Here is a 20,022-nt window from a genome sequence, read left to right on the forward strand (position 1 = left end):
CACACACAAGTAAATAGAACAACACACTTATAAGTCATGAAACAGTTACACACACAAGTAAATGGCTTTGCATTTCAGTCCCTTCAATTAAAAACACTACAAAGAAAATAACATTAAAAAATATTAAATTTAAATAAAAAATATATTTAATTTATTTTTTAGAAGAAGAGAATTCTCCTTCAAGAGAAGAGAATTTATCTTCCATTTTGTAAGAGAATTTCCTTACAAAAGGGAAGAGAATTCTCTTACAAAAGGGAAGAGAAATTCTCTTCCCTTACTGTAGAGAATTCTCTACCAAATGAGAAGAGAACAACTCTTCCTTTCCTTTGGTTCCGTTTACTCTGCGATGGTGTTTTGAGAGTGAATTGAATGAAGAGTGGTAGGATCCACTGACATTGATAGGGAAGAAAAATGAAAAATGTGAGGAGAGATATGCTTTTATTGGAAATTAAGAAAATAAAAAATGGCCACGTGTCGCTTTATAGACATGACAAAACTTTTTTTCTTTCTTAAAAGGCCTAATCTCTTTTATGTTAAGTAAGTAGATTTGCATTTAGGATTTTACCAGGTAAATAAAAAATAGTTCTCATCTTATAGACGAGATAAAGTAGTGGCAAATGTTCTTACGGAAGTGAAGATAAATAATTAAATATATTTAACTGTGTATTTCTTTTTTATTTGAACATGGTTCTCTATTCTCCACTTCAATGTTTTTTTCAGTCATTAACAGAAAAACCACTCTTACAAAGAAGGACAAGAGAAATTTCATTTTATAGACCTACAAGTTAACAAAATATCGGGATTAGACCTCATACTTTAAAAATATCTAAAAATGGACTTTTGTCTCAATTTCGGACATAAATACCCTTTTTGAACAAATACACTCATTTCACTTGAGATATCTTCTCAATCTTTCATTCGATCTTTCACGCTCGATTCCGACGATATATAACTAAATTCAATGAGATATGAAGGAATCCGATGAGCTATGATAGCATAGAATGACAAAATTTCACGTGAATTTGACTTTTTCCGCTTAAAATGTCCAAAAAATATGAATTTTATCGTATAGCATCGTACATTATCGATCCCGTACGATGCCGTATGATGTCGTACAATGAGATATGATACATTATAATTATAATGTACGATAACGTTCATTCAAATTATAATGTACATTATAATTATAACGTACGATGTCGTACGATGAGATACAATACATTATAATTATAATGTACGATAAAATTCATACACATTATAATGTACATTATAATTATAACGTACGATGCCGTACGATAAGATACGATACATTATAATTATAATGTACGATAAAATTCATACAACTTATAATGTACATTATAATTATAACGTACGATGTCATACGATGTCGTACAATTTCGTACGATGCCGTACGATGAGATACGATACATTATAATTATAATTATAATGTACGATAAAATTCATACAAATTATAATGTACATTATAATTATAACGTACGATGTCGTACGATACCGTACGATAATGTACGATGCTATACGATAAAATTCATACTTTTTTGGACATTTTACGCGGAAAAAGTCAAATTCACGTAAAATTTTGTCATTTTATGTTATCATAGCACGTCGGATTCCCTCGTATCTCATTGAATTAAGTTATATCTCGTCGGAATCGAGCATGAAAGATCGAAATAGGGATTGAAAAGATAGAAAGTGAAAGTGAAATGAGTCTATTTATTCAAAAGGGTATTTTTGTCCGATTTTGGGTCAAAAATCCATTTTTAGATATTTTTAAACATTATGGTCTAATCTTGATATTTAATGGATTATTAAGCCCAATTAATGAAATTTCTCAAGGACAATCACCAAAATGCAATGTCCAAACGGAAAAGAGTACTGAAAAATAAGTGGATGAGTTATGATTCAGGAGTTTAAATATAATCCCTATCCCCTCTTATTTGAATATTGCAAATCGGTCACAATTATACGAAGTTATTTATTGCTAAATTAGCCTTAGATTTTCTTAATTGTTAAAAACTATAAAAAAAAATTCAACATTATGATTTACTAATATATGTTCATTTACAAAATATATATATATTATCATCCTTGTTAAAAAATAATATTAAAATCAGATATTTTTTTAGAAAAATTTCACGGACTAAGTCGCTTGTAAAGTCGGATTTGCAATTTAGGCAGTGTTTTAGACACGTTTAAAATCTAACTATTTTTTTATAACGTGATCTCATTAGTCAAATACCATTTTACATGAATGTCTCTAGCATTTTCATTATATTTTGGTTGATGATAGTAAATGGCTAATTTACTATAATAAATAAAACGTTGGCTAGTTCTTTAAAATCAAGTTTGAATTTGGCTAAATAGTTATTATTGATTTTACTTGTCAATTTAGCAAAACCTGCATTATAAAATATATATATATGATTATATTGATTTAGCTTTTGATCCTCATTCCTAATATTATGATAATAACTTTTAAGCAATCTCAATTATGATAAATTAACACACTAAAAAAACTATAAATGGTAGAAATCAAAGAATCAATATAATATATTGTTTATTTAGCAATAAACAGATAATTGCAAGTGTTATTCTGATCGACTTTTAAATGTAGTATATGAATGCAATTTGAGAGAAATGTAGCGTGAGAACTTGTCCCAAGACTTGAATATGTTAATATCATCAGAACTAGGTGAATCTTTAAGAATAAATCCGAGGAACATGGACGTGTTATTTGCAATAAAGCAAGACTTGATGCACAAGAATACACTCAGGTGGAAGGAGTAGATTTGATGAAACATTTGCTCTCGTTGCGCGTCTAGAAGCCATCAGACTATTGCTTGGCATTTTGTGTCATCAACACTTCAAATTGTATAAGATGTATCTGAAAAAGGGCATTTCTCAATGGGTTCTTGAACGAAGAAGTGTGTTGAACAGCCTAAAGGGATTTGTTGATCCAAACTTTCTTAAATATGTGTGTAAGCTCATAAAGGCTCTCTATGGTCTCAAGCAAGCCCCTTGTGCTTGGTAAGAGAGACTTACTGAATGTTTTGTTCAGAATGACTATGCTCGTAGAGGAATCGACAAGACTCTATTTGTGAAAAAGGAAAGAGGAAATCTCATGGTCGCTCATATATATGTTGACGACATAATTTTTTTGGGGATGTCTTCCAAGATGGTGGAACATTTTGTCCAACAGATACAAGCTGAGTTTGAAATGAACTTACTTCCTTGGTTTCCAAATCAAGTAAACGGAGGATGGGATCTTTATCTCTTAAAGCAAATACGCTAAACACATCATAAAGAAGTTTGGCCTTGAAGGTGCATCTCATAAGTGTAACCCGGTTGCTACTCATCTCAAGCTCTCTAAGAATGAGAAGCGAGTTGCTATTGATCGAAGTCTGTACATGAGTGTTATCGGAAGCTTGCTTTACCTTACTGCCAGCCATCCCGACATAATCTTCTCTGTTGGAGTTTGCGCTCGTTACCAGCAAAATATTTAACAAGAGTAGAGTTGTACGTGAGTGTTTTTTTTTTTTTTTTAGCCACAAAATGAACATCAAGCACTTTCCTTTCCGGTTTTTCTCAATCTGTACTACAACCATGAAACCAAAACAGAGCACAATTATTGCAAGGGAATCAAAACGAATATTTAACTAATCACACCTGAAAAAAACCAGAACCCAATCTTTACAATATCAATCGTCTCTATACACAAAGAGACGGAGACCAACTTATTCTATGCAAAAACATTTTCCACACATTCATTCGTTACCGGGGATAGAGAAACTCTCTGTCGTATTCGTATCCCATGGTAGGAGGTCGAAACGACGACGTTTGGGGAGGACAGCAAGCCCAGAGACCACTCTCCCTGAGGCGCGACGAGTAGCAAGAGAGAGTCGAGTCTATCAGATCCAGATTCGGTACTTCTTCAACCACGGGATATGAGACCTTGCGCGATCCGGAGTAGTACCTGTACGACATGTTCAGAACGCCGTTCGCTTTTCCGTCGGAGCTTTTCACCTGGTACCGCACCATCCGGAGAACGCCGCCGTACGACGCCTCGTCCGTCAGGTCCTTCACCGGAATCCGCACTTCTCCGACCGTACGGTCTCCGATCCCGAAGATCCCTCCCTCGTGCCGGAGATCCACGTTGATGAAGTCATCGGAGTCCGATTCGGAGTCGGAGAGGACGAATCGGACCTCGTGGTTCCACTCCGGGAAGCCGTCGTTGGCGCGGTCCGTCGGAGTCCTCTGTCGCTGCTGGTCGTCGCAGATCTTGTCGTCGGAGTCGGAGATTATGGAGGCGACGGCGAAGAGAGAGAGCTTCTGGAAGAAGTTGAAGGCTCTGACGTCCTCGGCGGAGACGAGCTTGATCACTATCGCGCTCCTATCGTCTTCAGACTTTGCCGCCATGGAAACGGAATTGAACTAACTCCGCGTTTGAGCTCTGGGAAGAAATCGATATGTTATTTATTTGATTTTAAATGAATTGAATACTGATTAAGTATTTGTTTGAAATGGAGTCAAATGATGCTGATGTAAATTTAAGATTATATTTTCTCTCTTTTTTTCTTCTTTTTGTTGCGCGTTGAATATTTAATTTATACCTAGGGCCCGTTTGGTTAAGTTTTTCATTCCTGTTTTCTGTTTTCTGATTCTAAATTCTAGAAAACAGTTTTAGAAAAACTGTTTGGTTATAAATTCAGAAAACAGATTTAGAATCATGTTTCTGTTTTCTTTTAAATTTGTTTAGAAAACAGAAAACAATGAAAAATTGTTTTCTATTTTATCTCTATACAATTGAATGGAAAACATAACCAAACAACATTTAAAATATTCTGAAACGTAATTCTAAATCTGTTTTTTAAATTTAAAAATTAGAATCAGAAAACAGAATTTAAAAACAGAAAACGAGTTTAGAAAACTAAACCAAACGGCCCCCTAGTGTTTTCGTTTTCATTTGTGTGCCACATAGCTCACGTGGAGGTTCTTGGAAGGCCAACCAGGTTGTGTTCTCTCAGTGATGAAGTCATGTAAGGAAAATTTAACATGGGTTGAAAAATAAATATACACCACCTAACTTAAAATACTTAAATAGTAGCGGAAAAAAAATAGGATACTCGCAAAAAAGTAAAAAGGTTGATAAAAGTATATATACATCACCTCACTTGAAATATTCAAGGAAAAATGACTGTATATATATGTACACCAAGTAAGTGCTTACGTGAAATATCGAATTTGTAATATCCGTTGAATTAAAATGAAGAAACTATATCATAAAATAAATAAATATACCACAAATCTTTTTATTTTTATTTTTTTTATAGATTTTTCAATAATGTTAACTCTAATATTTATATATAAATCATATTTTATCCTTATTAGTTCGCACCTTATAATCCCAGATGTAATTTATTTTTAAAATAACAAAACAGCTTTCAATCCTCAATTTGGAAATCGAACTAAATCAAAATAAATTAATAAAAGTCATAACTTTCAAATTGCAACTTTGATTCCTGGATTTCACGTTCGAATCAATGATTTTGATGATTTTCGAACGTCGATTTTTATCATTTTTTCTATCTGAGTTCTCAACAATATTTCAGATTTCAGAGATTTTTTTTTTTCACAATAAATTGCGTATAGAGTTATGATGCGCGAATGAATAAAAGTAAAATTGGGTTCACATATAAATATTATAGTCAATATTAATGAAAAGTCAATCAAATTTGTGGCACAATTATTCATTTTACGATATAATTTCGTTATTTAAACAGATAGTAAAAATTCGATATTTTTTTAAACTAAAAATTAAACTTGACCTTTTACATAAACACAAAGTATATGCGTATTGTTTTACCATATTTAATTAGTACCGAACTAATAAGATACTCACAAAAAAAAAAAAAAAAAAAAAAAAGTAAAAAGAACATAGATCCCACTGAGTCTCCACACATGCGGTCAACATTACCATTTTTCATGCGGTCAACATTACAAGGTAACGTAGCAGGTTTTTCTTTGTTTTTATTATTATTATGTTATATTAAAAGTGGGTGTTAGAAGGTGATGTTTTCATTAGCACATCTAAGATGACAATTTTATCCATTAACCGTTATTCTGCCCCTTAACCGGTTTAAACGGGTCGGATAATACCCGCTCTTATCTATCTACACTCGTTAAGAGGATTCGATCACGGGACCTTTAAATTGTTACAAGCGTCTGTTACCACTTGACTAACATTATAATATTGATAGTGTTGTTTTTATTATTTTTTATACTTAGAAAAATTAATTTAAACAAAAAATATCATAAACTTTTAATTTCAATTTTTTTAATCGTATTATGATGTTTGATATTTATTTATGGGGAAAATAACACACAAATACCCTGTGTTTTAGTGAAATGTCGAGTTTAACCCTCTATTTTCAAAAATGTCGAGTTCATACCCCCTGTTTAACTAAAATGACGAAATTATACCATCTGGTTAACTAAAATAACAAAATTATACCCTGAAATGAATAACAGCGTCACAAATATCCCTTTCATTGATATTAACTCTTATATAAGAAAAACCGAATCAAATCTAAATCAGTACCCTAACTTCCAAATTCTCAATTTTGAAATAAAAATAGCCTTAAATTGAAATTAAATAATAAAACTCATACCTTCTAAGAGATAACTTCATTCCGTGTTCGAATTGTAATTCTAAATCCTTGATTCTCTGTTCGAATATGCGATTTTGATGACTATCAACTATCGATGTTTACCCATTTACCTCTTTCTGTGTTCTTCACGATTAAGAGACTGTTGTTTATTTTTTTAGTTTTTAAATAAATTACATATATGGCGCGAATGACTAAAGATAATTGGTGTTTATATATAAATATTATAGTCAACGTCAACGAAAAGTCAATAAAAAGAATATTCGTGACACTGTTGTCTATTTCAGGGTATAATTTGTCATTTTAGTTAAACAGAATGTATAATTTCGTCATTTTAGTAAAACAGAGGGTATGAACTCGACATTTTTGAAAACCGAGGGTTAAACTCGATATTTCACTAAAACACAGGGTATAAATGTGTTATTTTCCCTTTATTTATGTTTGAATGATATTAAAATTGTTGGTTGTTTCATTTTTTTTTTACAAACAGGTAATCGGGGCTACTCGATCCAGACCTGGTAACCAGAAAACAATTAGCAGGTAAAAAAATAATGGGTCCGACACTTTTCTACCCGTTTACTCGTCGGGTATACTCGTTATCCAGCCCGTTTCAAAAACTAGATAAACGAGTTTATTTTTTAACCGGACCCGGATAACGAAATAAGTGGACCCAACCGGAGCCGTTACCACTTCTAAATACATCCAACTTATCAAGTTGAGAATTAAGCCTGAAAATCAATATAAGCCCATTTGGCCACATGTTTGGGTACTCTCTCTCTCTCTGTCGAATGAGCATACACCCGATGCAGACAGATAGTTTACTTTTCTTTGTTTTCTTAAGTGGCGGAGCCCCGACGACAATGGAGAATTGACCTATCACTAGTACACAGAGAATTTATCAAAAATGCTATTTCCTTCGGTTGACCGCAGTGCTGTTGACCGTCATTGACCGACTCAAGTGCGGTTTACTGCGATCAACTACGGGAGTGACATTTTGATCAAAAGACACATTTTCCAATTTATGATAAATCTCCTTTAGAAATTAAACTATACTTAATTTCGCACCTAGAATATGAAATTTCCCTATTATTTTTAAGCATTAAAAAAATAGGCACAAGAACAACTATCATCAACGGTTTTTGTATTGTAACACAAGAAGATGTTACAAGCTACAAGAATTGCATAAATCTGCAATAATAACAAGAACTTACTCTAAACTTTCTAAGAAACTATATATATATATATATATATATATATATATATATATATATATATTTTCTTCTTCTGTAGTCACCGTTTTTGCTCTCTTTACAATTATGTGCACTTGTATAATATTGGAAGTTAAAACATACCAAATTAATCAAGATACCAAACCTTCAATCAAGGTCCAGTATTCTTGCACAGCTAACTAATTGGTACTAGAAAGTCATATTTCATGAGTCGTGACGACTAAGGAATTTAACTATACGAGGATAAACTTGTTCCGAAGCCTGCAAGGGACCAAAAACTGACACTCAATACCATTAAAGTAAATAAATAAAAAACAGACCAGTTCGAGGTAATATGTTATAATCATAAAAAATAAATAAAGAGGTTTCTTTTACGTACGAGATGGCTTCCTACAACGTCGTAATGCGCGTAATGAGGTCCACTGGGTTCTCCCAGAATTTTGAGAGTAACCATATTCTCGGGAATGTGCTTCACTGTTTCTATTTATTTTATTACCATGGAAATTGAACCGAAGATTACAAAGTTTTCGATAATAAGGAATACATATTAGAAATAGAAGAGTTAATCATATTCTCACCATAAACCGCTTCTGGGGGACAAATTCGGTCTTGATCTCCGCCAATGGCTAGCACCGGGACATTGGTTTTGTGAAGATGATCCTTGTAAACGAAACTACCATCTCTGTTTCGCAAACCGCCCTTGTAGAAAGCCGACGATAGCTGCAACAGAAGTTTAGCCGGTACAGTACCTGCATAGTATAATCATATATTGATACTGTAAAAGACTCGATTTGCTGCTACATATTGCAAAAACAAAATTGCTCAATATATAAATTAAGTAACAGAGTTGACTCTAGATTTGACAATAGCGAGGGTTGCGTAGAGAGATCATGAAAGTGAGGGAGATTTGACAATAAAGTCAGCACAAAAAAAAAGGGAACTTATATCTTGAGAGGGTTCTAATATTAAATCATTATAATCATAAATTCATCTTTAAAACCACGTCTTTTGCCATCGCCATGGAGAACTTCGAGTGGAATCCTATGAACAGATTAAAAAAAGTATAGGCTTACTCATTTGTTTATTTACTTAGATTGATTGCCATCAATTGAATAAAACTGGGCTTTCCTATTTCGATTGTTTCATTTATTCGTCCATGAGTCCATCTACAGAGGATAGTCGATTGCGATAGTTCAACCAGTATTAGATCTTGAAAGGAATCATGAAGAAATCAAACTTGTGTGCATGTTCTCAGTTAAAACATATTAAATGCTCTAATTCGAGAATAAAGTGTACTAAATTTTTCGTTTACTTACAGAAGTTGTTAAGAAGAAGCTTTTCGTACAACTCCGTTGACATCATCTCGTGAGCAGAAACTTGACCTTTAAGCCAAGACAAAAGATACGGAGGATAAGAGACAAATGGATGAATAGCAGCGAGCATCGCCCCGATTGGAATCGCCGGTACATTTAGAGCCCGTACAGGATCTGCCTGCTCTCACAAAATAGAAAAAGAAAAGTATCAATGACTTGTAGAAGTGTACACGTCAATCTTTTTACGTACCATGGGTAAAAGTAACTTTAGCGATGATCTTGAGGTCGAGTAGTCCAGGGACGAGGCCAAAGCAGTGATCGATGCCAAGCCGGAATCTATCCCTTTGGAACCTGATTAACATGATACAAAGAAAAAAGATATATATATATATATATATATATATATATATATATATATTAATACATTGTAACAAAATAATGGCATATGGTAACTTTAATCATATATAATAATGGAACTGTGGCCACATACGATTTATTTTCTAAAATCTAACTCACAATAACTTTATGGAAGATGGTCAAGTAAGAAAAATAAAATCCTGGCAGAAGTAGTTAAGAATGGTGCAACAAGTAGTTAAAGAATATATCTCATTTCATGAGTCTTGTCCTTACATTTTGAGATTTATGAACAAGTAGTGAAGGTTCTTTATGGTTACAAGAGTTGACACTTGTAAATATAACTCCTGATATTTTTTTTTAATAAGCCGACAGTATAAGACGTTTAGCCAATGTTTAAGTATCTCAGTCTGGTTAGAAATTTGACAAACAAAACACATTTGTACTACGTATTTTTGTCTTTCATTAGCCAATATTTTCGGCTGGAAGTATTAAAACCAAGTCTGGTTGAAAATTTATACAAGACGAATAAAGAGAATTCAACTGAACGCAAAATTATTTGACGGAAAGATTTCAACGGAAGCACCACTAAGACACTAACCAGAATATATTTTAAAAAATTAGGTGGAAGAGTGTTAGCTTGAAAACTTACAGAATTGTGAGAGGCGTGAATATAGCAAGATACCTCCCATCGAATGACCAATCGCGTGTAACTTTCCGTCCTCGGGTTCGCACTCACTTCTTATGTATTCCATCTATGAATTCACTAAACTTTAGTTATCAATACTCACTTAAGGGAGTCCTAATCATACACAATAATGAGCATGAGATTTTCCTACCAAAACCAAATGCTCATTTACACATGAAATCATTAGCTTTAACCGAAAAAATATACAAATTAAAAAGAAACCTTAGAAAACACATACGTATGAGTAGTAAAATTTATTTGCGTAATGTCACCTTACCGCGGCAGGCAAATCTTCTTCTAAAAAGTTATCGAAATCCCAGTCATACTTAAAAATAAATTCAGACGACCGCCGGAATTCCTCTACCGTGGCCAAAATATTCTCTTGCAGACCGAAGATATTTGAAGGAATCAAACTTTTAGTTTCTTTGGGCATATTAAGAAGCCATTGCTTTCTATCTGAAATCTCCACGCCATTGTCAGAATCCAGTCCTGATAACACACCAACAATTTGGACCCTTGAATGGTTAAAACCGTTAAACTACCCTTCGTTCATTGATTCAAATATGAAGAAATTTAACATATGCTTTCATTGAAAAACCTTCACTTAAGAAACTTGATAGAGTTCCGGACAAAGGCGTAAAATCTTCTCTCGACTTCGTCATGGATTGCAATCTGTTCATCTCCATAGGAGGAACTTTATAAAAGCCAACTGGTCTTCCATTTTCAGACACAGAGTCGCGAGGCTTTTTTTGAACTTTTTGCAAGCCCAGTCCAAATGTGCTCAACCCAGAACCTCGGAGCTCTAAGATCCACGTATCGAATCCTTTGCCGGACATGTAACGGGCAAATGAGCACTGTTTCCAAACGTGTTTCCAATCGGCATAAAAAAGACGGAAACAGTTATTATCTGTAGTGTCAAACGCATAAATCACAGAACTAAACCATATTTTGCTAAACATCAAGTCAGTTTTCAATCAATTCCAAATTAACTTGTTGATTGACACTTTCAAATCAGAAAATAAATTTGAATCAGCCTTCAAATATCTGTGGTAAGGATTTTGAATCGTTTTTAATTTTCATAAGTGATGACAGGTTTACCAAATATTAGGAGCTGAGAAAAATATAATGGCACTATATCTCTGTGGGTTTTGCTGTTTAATTGGCTTAGCTCAATAAGTAGTTACAAGATTAGTCTTATACTTTAATCAAGACATAACAGTGAGACTTTCAGCTGTAACCTTATTGGTCTCGTACCTTATGCCTAGTACGTCTCTAATCATCATCAAAAGAATAAACACAAACACATCTTACAAATTAAATAAGAAAATCAATACTTAATCCAAATAGAAGCTTACGCCGTATATATAATTGTTTTATACACACCTTTTGTCTATTTTATAAACTCTTATAAATTTTTCTTCTTCTTTTTTTAATCCTTTTTTTTTTATTTAGCTACATATGTGCTTGACTTGTATCGCAAAAATAACTAATGCATATAAGCACACAGATATGTACGGTATGATTAAAAAATCGTAAAATTAAAGCACCTCGGGAGAGAGATCGTAACCAATGGCGTTCGTGGCGATCCCAGACAAAAGCAACAGCGGGTGATTCCTCTGCTTCTTCACCTGGACAAAACAAACACGCACATTCATAGACTGTCATACAGAGAGAGAGAGAGAGAGAGAGAGAGAGAGAGAGAGAGAGAGAGAGGATTTGAGAGGGAGACCTGAGGCGAAGGAAGGTATCGCCAGAGAGCGAGACTCCAGTCGGAGTTAGGGACAGAGACGAAGTGAAGTTCGTCGGCCGTACAAACGGAGAATCGCGAGTCGCCGATCGAGGCTTTCGCTCGAACTCTCAGGCTCCGGATCGGACGTCTCTTCGGTCTCGGATCGCTCCGGGACGGAAATGCGATTGTCGAGCCTCGACCACCTGACTGAACAGCTCCGATTCCGAACGACATTTTAATTTTATTTTCTGAGAGAATTTTGTCATTTGAGTTATTATTTATAATAAGCAAGAGCGTGTCTGCGATGTGTAATTTGAAACGTAAAGGCTTATGTTTTGTGGCGGTGACGATGGACAAATGTCGTTGGAATGAATAAATGCAGTTGAATTGATGTTTACGTGGTTACTATATCCATTTTGGGAGAGTTGGTGACAGTTAAGAAATCTGTTATGCTTTTTATTTTTTTATTTTTTATTTTTTAAATCAAATAAAAATCTGTTATATTGTGGCGGTCGTTTTGCGTAGGAATGAAAAAAATGAACTCCAATTTTGTGGGTCTTTTGAGTATGACAATGCATTACGACACTAGAAAAAAATACCAGGTCCACCAAATATTATGCTTTTTAGTGAATTAGAAGGACCTAAAAAAATGAAAAGAAAAAAAATACCCGGTCCACCAAATATTTGCAATTGCGGAAATTTTGGAGTTGTTCACTTCATTGGAGTTTCATATATTTTTATTAAAAAAAATAATTTTTTATGTTTTTTTTTTATTTTCTTGTAAAAATTATTTCATTTTGTGAGTCTTGTAAAATTTTGTAGGCACATAATATTTTTCATTTATATTCTTCATTATTTCGTAATAAGAGCGTTGCTATTTAGCCCGAGTACGAATTTGAACGATCCATACACTTTTTGACACATGACACATTTTAAAACACTTTTTGGTGTTTAATGCTTTTGGGTGAGGCTCGTGTGAAATCGTGACTCGTGCTACAAAGCATTTCCGATTTTTAAAAGATAGTTGGAGTAAGATTCTTTCATTTTCCCGAAAAAAGAGGGTGAACATTTAAATCTCAAATTCTCGTCACAAACATATAGAACTCGGTGCACGAGCCCGAGCGGTAAAGACCCTTGGCCCCAATTTGATGTGAAGGACATGCTCGGCTCAAGTACGCTGAGTTGCGGTTTGGACGTTTCAATCCCAAGCCCGAAATTAGGATGATAGTGAAGGAAAAGGGAAAATTGAGTCTCGCAGAAAGCTAGACATCCAAATTCGAAGTCATTACAAATTTTTTCACGCAATGACATTGAGGATGACACGTGTCGAGCACCGATTGGAGAATATTTATCTAACGATGACGTCTATGATGTAATACACAAGAGCTCGGAAATTCATTAGTGGCCATAAATAAAAGCTCATTTTCCACAAAAGTCCATCCTATCTTCCTTTATCAAGCTTTGCAATATTATTATCTATCTTCCTTTAACAGGATCATTTGGGAAATTGTTATTCTCCTCCATTCCTATTCTATTTATTGTAATTACTTTACCCTTATTATAATTTGAGTGATCTATTACAAGAATTCGAGACCATTATATAAAATATAAATCAGACCTTATTATATAATAAAGTTTGTCACTATGAGGGTGAATCATGGGAGCATGTATATAACAAGCGCTATATAAATATCAGTGATAGAGAAGGGCATGTAACAAAATCACAGCGAAATTGAAAGAATTCCATGACAGAAAATTGCAGATTTCATCTTTTTCTTTAAGACATCTTATTGGTTGCGATATATTTTGCTTCAATATCCCAAACTCAATCGAATCTTGATAAATGTACTGAAACTAAAATTTCGATGTAAAAAATTCATGTTTCGCTAAATATCATCATGACCCACATCAAAAGAACTCAACTAGTGTCTGAAATTACATTGGCCTCATTTCTGTCAAAATCCAGGTAAACCCCAAATTTCTCACTCCAGTTAACATTTAAACAAATCAAATCGAAAAATCCAGGGCCGAGTGTGGTAAAAAAATTAGCGTTCTATCTCCAAAACCTGCTAATGAGACCCTTCTTGTCTTTCTTCATCCTGTTGTCGAGGGACGGGAAATCGATGAAATTGTAAGCGAGATCGAGGACGATCGGATTGCGAGGGATCGCCTCAAAGGCCAGAGGGAAAGCTTCGATCCGGGGAATGCTTTTCCCTGTCGAGCTACCAACGGCCGATTCGTAGCTCTCTAGCTTCTCAACAAGAAACTTTTCCACCTGAAATCAAAAGACAATGAATGCCAACATATATAGCTTGTACCGCTTAAGTTCGAACAACAAAGCAAATGACATGCTGTTCTAGTATCTGTCCAGAACTTGCTCTTCTGTCCAGGGTTAGAATGAGACAAGCTAAAAGGTTTCTCCTCACTTAATAACATCATTTGAAACACATATCCATGGCCAGGTTTTAATAGGTTATTTCTTCAAGTTTGTTGTATAGCCAAAAATAAGCCATATGAGTACAGATCTCGGGCTAACTTTATAGGGAAGTACAAAATTTGTGCTCTATGTGTGTATATTCCTCAAGGAGTTAAATTCACCATTCTTTGATTTTTTTTAGGAAGCCTTGGGAATCGGCATTTTTGCCCTTGGACTAAAAGTGTTATCTTTATTTTATTTTTATTTTTATTTTTATTTTTTTAAAAAGAAACTGAAAGTGCTCTCGTAAAGTTATCCAGTTTCTGAAAATCAAAAGTGTAATGTGACCAAGAAAATCGAAGGTAAACATCAATGAGTACAATGCGGTCACGAGAGCAAAAGTAACAGCATACCTTCTTGTTAACGCCGTTCAATGATACATTAGCAATCTTTTTAGAAAGATTTTCAGGAGCCTTTATTTCCTCCATGATCCCTGTTGCATGCTCTATACAGATGTTGGCCCTGCAATTCTCACACAAGCTCTTCAGTTCCTTCATCATCACCTGCAAACAGAACAGAAACACTTTAAGTCCATGGGTTGACCTTCGGCAAGAAAATACCATGTCATTAGATATGGCGTGCCATAGAAACTGGCTGTTGAGAAACCGTAGTAAAAGGCATAACATACAGTTTAAAATTGTCATTTCTCCTTGGAAAAAAAAAAAAACCCTAAACTACTTTTTATCATAATTCTCTTATCTCTCAAGTTCTAACAAACGCCAAGCAAATTTATCCAGTCTTAGTAGACGGAAACAACAATTGGAGTGGAGGAACAAAAAGTGTCTGAATGTAATTGACTTTATTCATCTACAAACTGTGTACCTGATCACTTTCCCCAGTAGACTGGAATTTCTGCAATGCATTCTCAGCAAGAGAACGAGCACGGGAATACAGTGCATAAGCTTCTGTTCTCATACCAGCCTGGCTGTATGATTTACCCAAGAAGAAACACCTGCGGAGAGTAAAACACACATGTTAGAGCGAATGTTGTGAAAATCAATTCATAAAGACTGTTGGCTGTAAAATATCAAGAAACAGAGGGCAACAAACAAAATAGAGCAGAAGCTGACGAGAAATGTTATGTATGATGACCTAACTAGCAGTGGCAAGAGCTAATAAATAACATGGTTTAGTAATTCAGAGTACGTGGCATAATTTTTTTCGAGACTTCAATAATACCAAAATGAAGAGAAATCGTATGTGAAGGTGCATCCCTGCTGATTATAATTTCGTCTAATCATATGGTTTCGCCACTCAACAAAAGCAAAGTTTGATGAATACTGATAAATTTCAATATGTATGTCAAGTGACTAAATTTGACAAACCTCTCTGCTCGGAAAGCCAAACTTTTCAGCGCACACTCTTCCTCAAAAGCAATTTCTTCTGCTTTTCTATCTCTTCCAGAACTGACTAGATCAGAAAGATCCGAAATATTCTGCATATATGCAACTTTAGTTAGACCAAATTTGCAACTTGAAACCTTCAGTAATATTGCATTCATAGAAGCTTTTTATATTAAGCGTAACGTGTAAAGAGAAAACTGACCTGCAATAAGAGATCGTATAAGCGAACAAGCTCTTCGGGCTTGGTAGCTTTCTCATCACGTTGCTTGGTGAGCTTACTTTTCGCAATGCTAACCAGCAACAAATTGCGATCAACGGTTCTCTGTCCTAATACAGCTCCCACAGCTTTATCAAGACCGTTTAGATCATCTTTCACACTTTCGGCTCCACCTGCACTGACCTAGAACACAGTTTAACAGCCACAAGGTTATGACTGACTGGTAATGTAACTAATTCTTAAAGTTATGACTGACTGGTAATGTAACTAATTCTTATTTATTTAAGAAAAAACTAATCGTGAAAGAAAGAAAAACTGCAACAGTTATAATAATAATAATAATTCAAAGACCCTTTGTAAGAAGCTTCATACCAAGTCACTGCGAATGGAACTTCTGGCTTCATTATAGGCGCCAAAGATTTTGTCAAAAATGGCGAGCCGCTTCTCCCCTGGTAGTGAATCAGCTGCCGGGCCATTTAAATCCTTCTCCAATTCTTGAGCTGAACGTTTTGTCCATATACAAGAAATCTTTAGAATTACATTGATATTTATCACACAATCTTAATTTCTATATATAAACAAAGAAGAAGCACAATAACATGGAAAGAAAAAAAATAAATTGACGTAACTACAAAAAGGACCTAGGCAGCAACTGATCTAAATTCAAGCTTATGCAAAATTTCAATAGAAGTTAAGTGAAGCTAGCTAGATCTCTATGGGAATCTGAACTATTTTCTCGATACAAATAGCTTTATGTGCATTTCATACAAACCTTTCAAGATTGCAACCCGAGTTTTAGCATTTGAGATGGGAAACCTGTGACCAAGCCACTCAAACTCTGTCATTGTCGCTGCCTGTTGAGATCTTGTCTCTGCCATAACAGCCTACAATCCAAACATGCATAAAAGGAAGCAATGAACACGAGACTTTATAAGAAACAAAGGATGAAAAGGAAACTCTTAGTATATCTGAAATCAGACTCGTGGATTCAAAACATTTTTTTTTTAATTTGTCCACCCGCCGAATCCCATAATTCTTGAAAGTCAAGTAAAACCTCACAAGGAGTAGGACCTCAAAATTCGTGGGTATACGACTTAAAAAATTATCATCAACTATTCAGAGAGTTTATCAGGAATTGTTGCAGTGAAGATTTGACCAAACCAAAGTAACAAAATAAAGTACTTGGAGAAGGACCAATGTTTTATATGTGGCATGATCATAACTCTATTTATGACAATCAAACTAACCTCCAATTTGGATTTAAAGAGGTCAAGTGCTGGACCTTCCATCTCCCCAATTTTAAGAAGTTCAGAGGTTTGCAGATTTGATTCGCCAATCTTATGCAGACAGTATCGAATACTAGGTTCAAGCTCTTCCACGCGTTCCCGGCAAATAACTTGATTTTCTAGGTCTCCATACTTCCCGAGTTCCTCATAAACAGCCCTGAAATATCAGTGAAAAGTCAAACCCACGACATCCATCAAACTAGAATAAATACCACATTACAGTCTTAAAAGAGCATTGACTTTGAGAAACTAGGGAGTAGTAGGAGAAAGAGCCAGAAAACAGATATATAAATAAGGAAAAGAAAGCCAAAACCAAGATTCCCATTCCATGGGAAAAAAAATCTCATCTTAATAGTTTTCCCAAAATAGTTTAAATGACCATGAACCAACATCACTTAGATTTACCATGTATTTTCAGTACCATGTTCTTCCTTAAGTTGGGTTACATAGAAAAAGGACTACTAGTTATGACTAATTGTTCAGAACCCATTAACTAGTATTGATTTGATATCATTCAAGATAAGGATGAACCTGGCACTTTTGAAGTTTGTCAAAGCTGTCTCCCAGCTTTGATCTTGTTCAAACAACAGATTTCCTTTCATAAAGGATGCGTAGGCCTGCAAATACGAAAGTGAAAAATGATGCAAGAAAATTAGGGTTATACAAAAACTGCCAATTGCATTACTCACCAGCAATATTATAAAAACAATCCTGAGATATGCAGTTTTATATCACAGCACAAATCAGCTTAATGTATGATCAAAATTCATAATGTATTTAAGTGCCAATGCCTAAAATCTTACGTAGCTTCACGCAATTAAGTACTCTTGAAAACACTATATGGATATCTTCTTCAGTTTAGCATTATAAGAATGAGGCAAATTGTATATGTTCCTCTGTGTTTTATCAGCAGAATTCTTTATTTACTTTGCATTATTTTCTTGGTAAGAAAATATGACACTAGTAACTCAAAATGTATACGGGTCTAGTAAAACTGGCAGTGCAACACATACTTCAATATTTTGTATTTATTGCCAATATATTCTGCCAACAAAAATTGAGGCCCAGCCAGAGCTCCCTTATATGTAAATGAATCTAGGTGTTTCTCTAGCCCGTCCACCATTGAGATTCAACTATAAGATGACACTAAAATAATACACACCTCAGCTTCTAAAGAAGTTCTCGAGTCTCCCTTAATTGCACACAGCTGAGCGAACATTGTAGCCCACTTCACTGCCTTTCTCAGCCTACCAATCAAATAGATACGTTGGCGTGCATTTGGACCATCTGGAAGCTGCCTCTTTTCCATGGCATGGCTCCAAGCTCTCTCTGCCGTATAAAGAACCATATGAAGATACCTATTGTCATCGAAATACATTAAAAATGGAAAGATATACGTTGTGATGATAGCTAATCTATGAAAAAAAAATAGAAGCAAGCATCGACCATAGTATTCCTGTTTCCTCCTGTGAATCTCGCAAATATTAGATTACCACATTTGAATGGTAACTTGACAGAAGCGAGATAAGATCATTAAAACGACACCCATTTTCAAATTTCACAGATTAGAGGGATTTTGAATCCACAAACTGGAAATCGGGGTTTACTGAAATAATAAAAAGGAGACAGAAAATAGTTCTTTAGTCTCTTGAATCAGCTCAATGAAAACACACCTCACTTCCGTCACAGTAGATTCACTGATTGCTCTCTTAGAATACTTTCCACGGCCATGAGTAAACTTCAACGACTTATATAACCTCCTCAACCGAGCGGTGCAATACCTCCTGCAAATCAATTACACAAACAAAACAATTTTCAGCTCCAACAATCGCTGTGTTCTTATTGAAACCAAGGAACTTTTCAAATCCGGTACCGGTAGCGAGTGTAGTCTCCGTGTCTCAACCCGTGTTGCATCTGAGCGGACTTCAATAGCTGCAACACTACACCACAAAATCAAACCTCGTGAATTTGGCTATCTAATAACGACCACGATGTATGATTTTTTTCTATGGAAAATAAATAACGATGTAATCCAAGGAAATTCGATATCAAGATCAGCATTGTAAACAAAAGATAGATCGGAGGGAGGGAAAAAAATAAACCGTTGATTGAGAATTTGGGGGCAATCTGATCAGACGCGTTCGATTTCGGATCGTCAACCTCCATAGCCGAAGCTTGACTCTCTTTTCTCATGTTCGATACCTTCAAAAGGGGTCAAAAGGCCAATTTTGTTTTTAAGAAATTAAGAAAATCAGAACACAATCTAAATTAGCTCATGAATCGAATCCCGTTTGGAACAATTGACATGCAAATTGACGGGCGAAAAAAATGCACAATGAAAATTCAATTGGATAGAAGAAAATCTGAATCAGAAATACTGACTAGGGTTTTTCACGATAGCCGGAGAAATTTACAGAGCCGAAATAAGTAGTAGTTATGCTATTAACTCGACCCGGAAGACTACTATGTACAAATCTAAGTTATTGTTCGCTATTTAAACCATAATTTATTTATCTTTTCCGTATTTACCCCACAAACACAGTTTGGTTCGAGTAGACAAAAGACAAAATCATAAAGATAAAATTCTATTATGAGTTTGAAAAACAAATCGCAACATTTAAGAAAAAAAAAAATTAGGTGTGATAGTATTTTTTTTTTTTCCTTTTAAACTAATCTCAAGAACAACGTGTTTAAATTTTTTATC

The 20,022-nt window shown here is 34.6% G+C and overlaps 3 protein-coding genes across 4 annotated transcripts; all 3 read right to left on the reverse strand.

Moving 5' to 3' along the window:
- Positions 1–2,697: 2,697 nt before the first annotated feature.
- On the reverse strand, positions 2,698–4,619 carry LOC149384062 (protein SRC2 homolog). Of its 2 annotated transcripts, none has more exons than XM_089628058.1 (2): positions 3,794–4,619; positions 2,698–3,608 (listed from the first exon to the last, which is right to left on the reverse strand). In XM_089628058.1, the coding sequence occupies exons 1-2, from the start codon at positions 4,432–4,434 to the stop codon at positions 3,578–3,580; spliced, it is 672 nt and encodes a 223-aa protein (XP_089484184.1). In that variant the 5' UTR covers positions 4,435–4,619; the 3' UTR covers positions 2,698–3,577. The 2 variants fall into 2 exon arrangements, with proteins under 2 accessions (XP_089484184.1, XP_089484185.1); XM_089628059.1 differs by having other exon boundaries at positions 2,698–3,613; positions 3,794–4,618.
- Positions 4,620–7,957: 3,338 nt separating this feature from the next.
- Positions 7,958–12,315, reverse strand: LOC149384063 (alpha/beta hydrolase family protein). Its single transcript, XM_089629547.1, has 10 exons — positions 11,997–12,315; positions 11,815–11,895; positions 10,866–11,121; positions 10,545–10,756; positions 10,232–10,334; positions 9,476–9,576; positions 9,229–9,403; positions 8,491–8,661; positions 8,292–8,392; positions 7,958–8,173 (listed from the first exon to the last, which is right to left on the reverse strand). Exons 1-10 carry the CDS (start codon positions 12,228–12,230, stop codon positions 8,117–8,119), a joined length of 1,491 nt encoding a protein of 496 aa, XP_089485673.1. The 5' UTR covers positions 12,231–12,315; the 3' UTR covers positions 7,958–8,116.
- Positions 12,316–13,832: 1,517 nt separating this feature from the next.
- Positions 13,833–19,789, reverse strand: LOC149384064 (signal recognition particle-related / SRP-like protein). The gene is made up of 14 exons (XM_089629225.1): positions 19,701–19,789; positions 19,421–19,520; positions 19,192–19,258; positions 18,992–19,102; positions 18,481–18,676; positions 17,850–17,935; positions 17,280–17,475; positions 16,805–16,916; positions 16,405–16,532; positions 16,018–16,215; positions 15,798–15,907; positions 15,295–15,424; positions 14,826–14,975; positions 13,833–14,271 (listed from the first exon to the last, which is right to left on the reverse strand). The coding sequence occupies exons 2-14, from the start codon at positions 19,509–19,511 to the stop codon at positions 14,050–14,052; spliced, it is 1,797 nt and encodes a 598-aa protein (XP_089485351.1). The 5' UTR covers positions 19,512–19,520; positions 19,701–19,789; the 3' UTR covers positions 13,833–14,049.
- Between the last annotated feature and the right edge of the window lie 233 nt (positions 19,790–20,022).

Source organism: Urtica dioica, chromosome 10 (genome assembly GCF_054948205.1).
Source record: "Urtica dioica subsp. dioica isolate 48M chromosome 10, U.dioica_male_clone48M_v1_H2, whole genome shotgun sequence".
Taxonomy (NCBI): domain Eukaryota; kingdom Viridiplantae; phylum Streptophyta; class Magnoliopsida; order Rosales; family Urticaceae; genus Urtica; species Urtica dioica.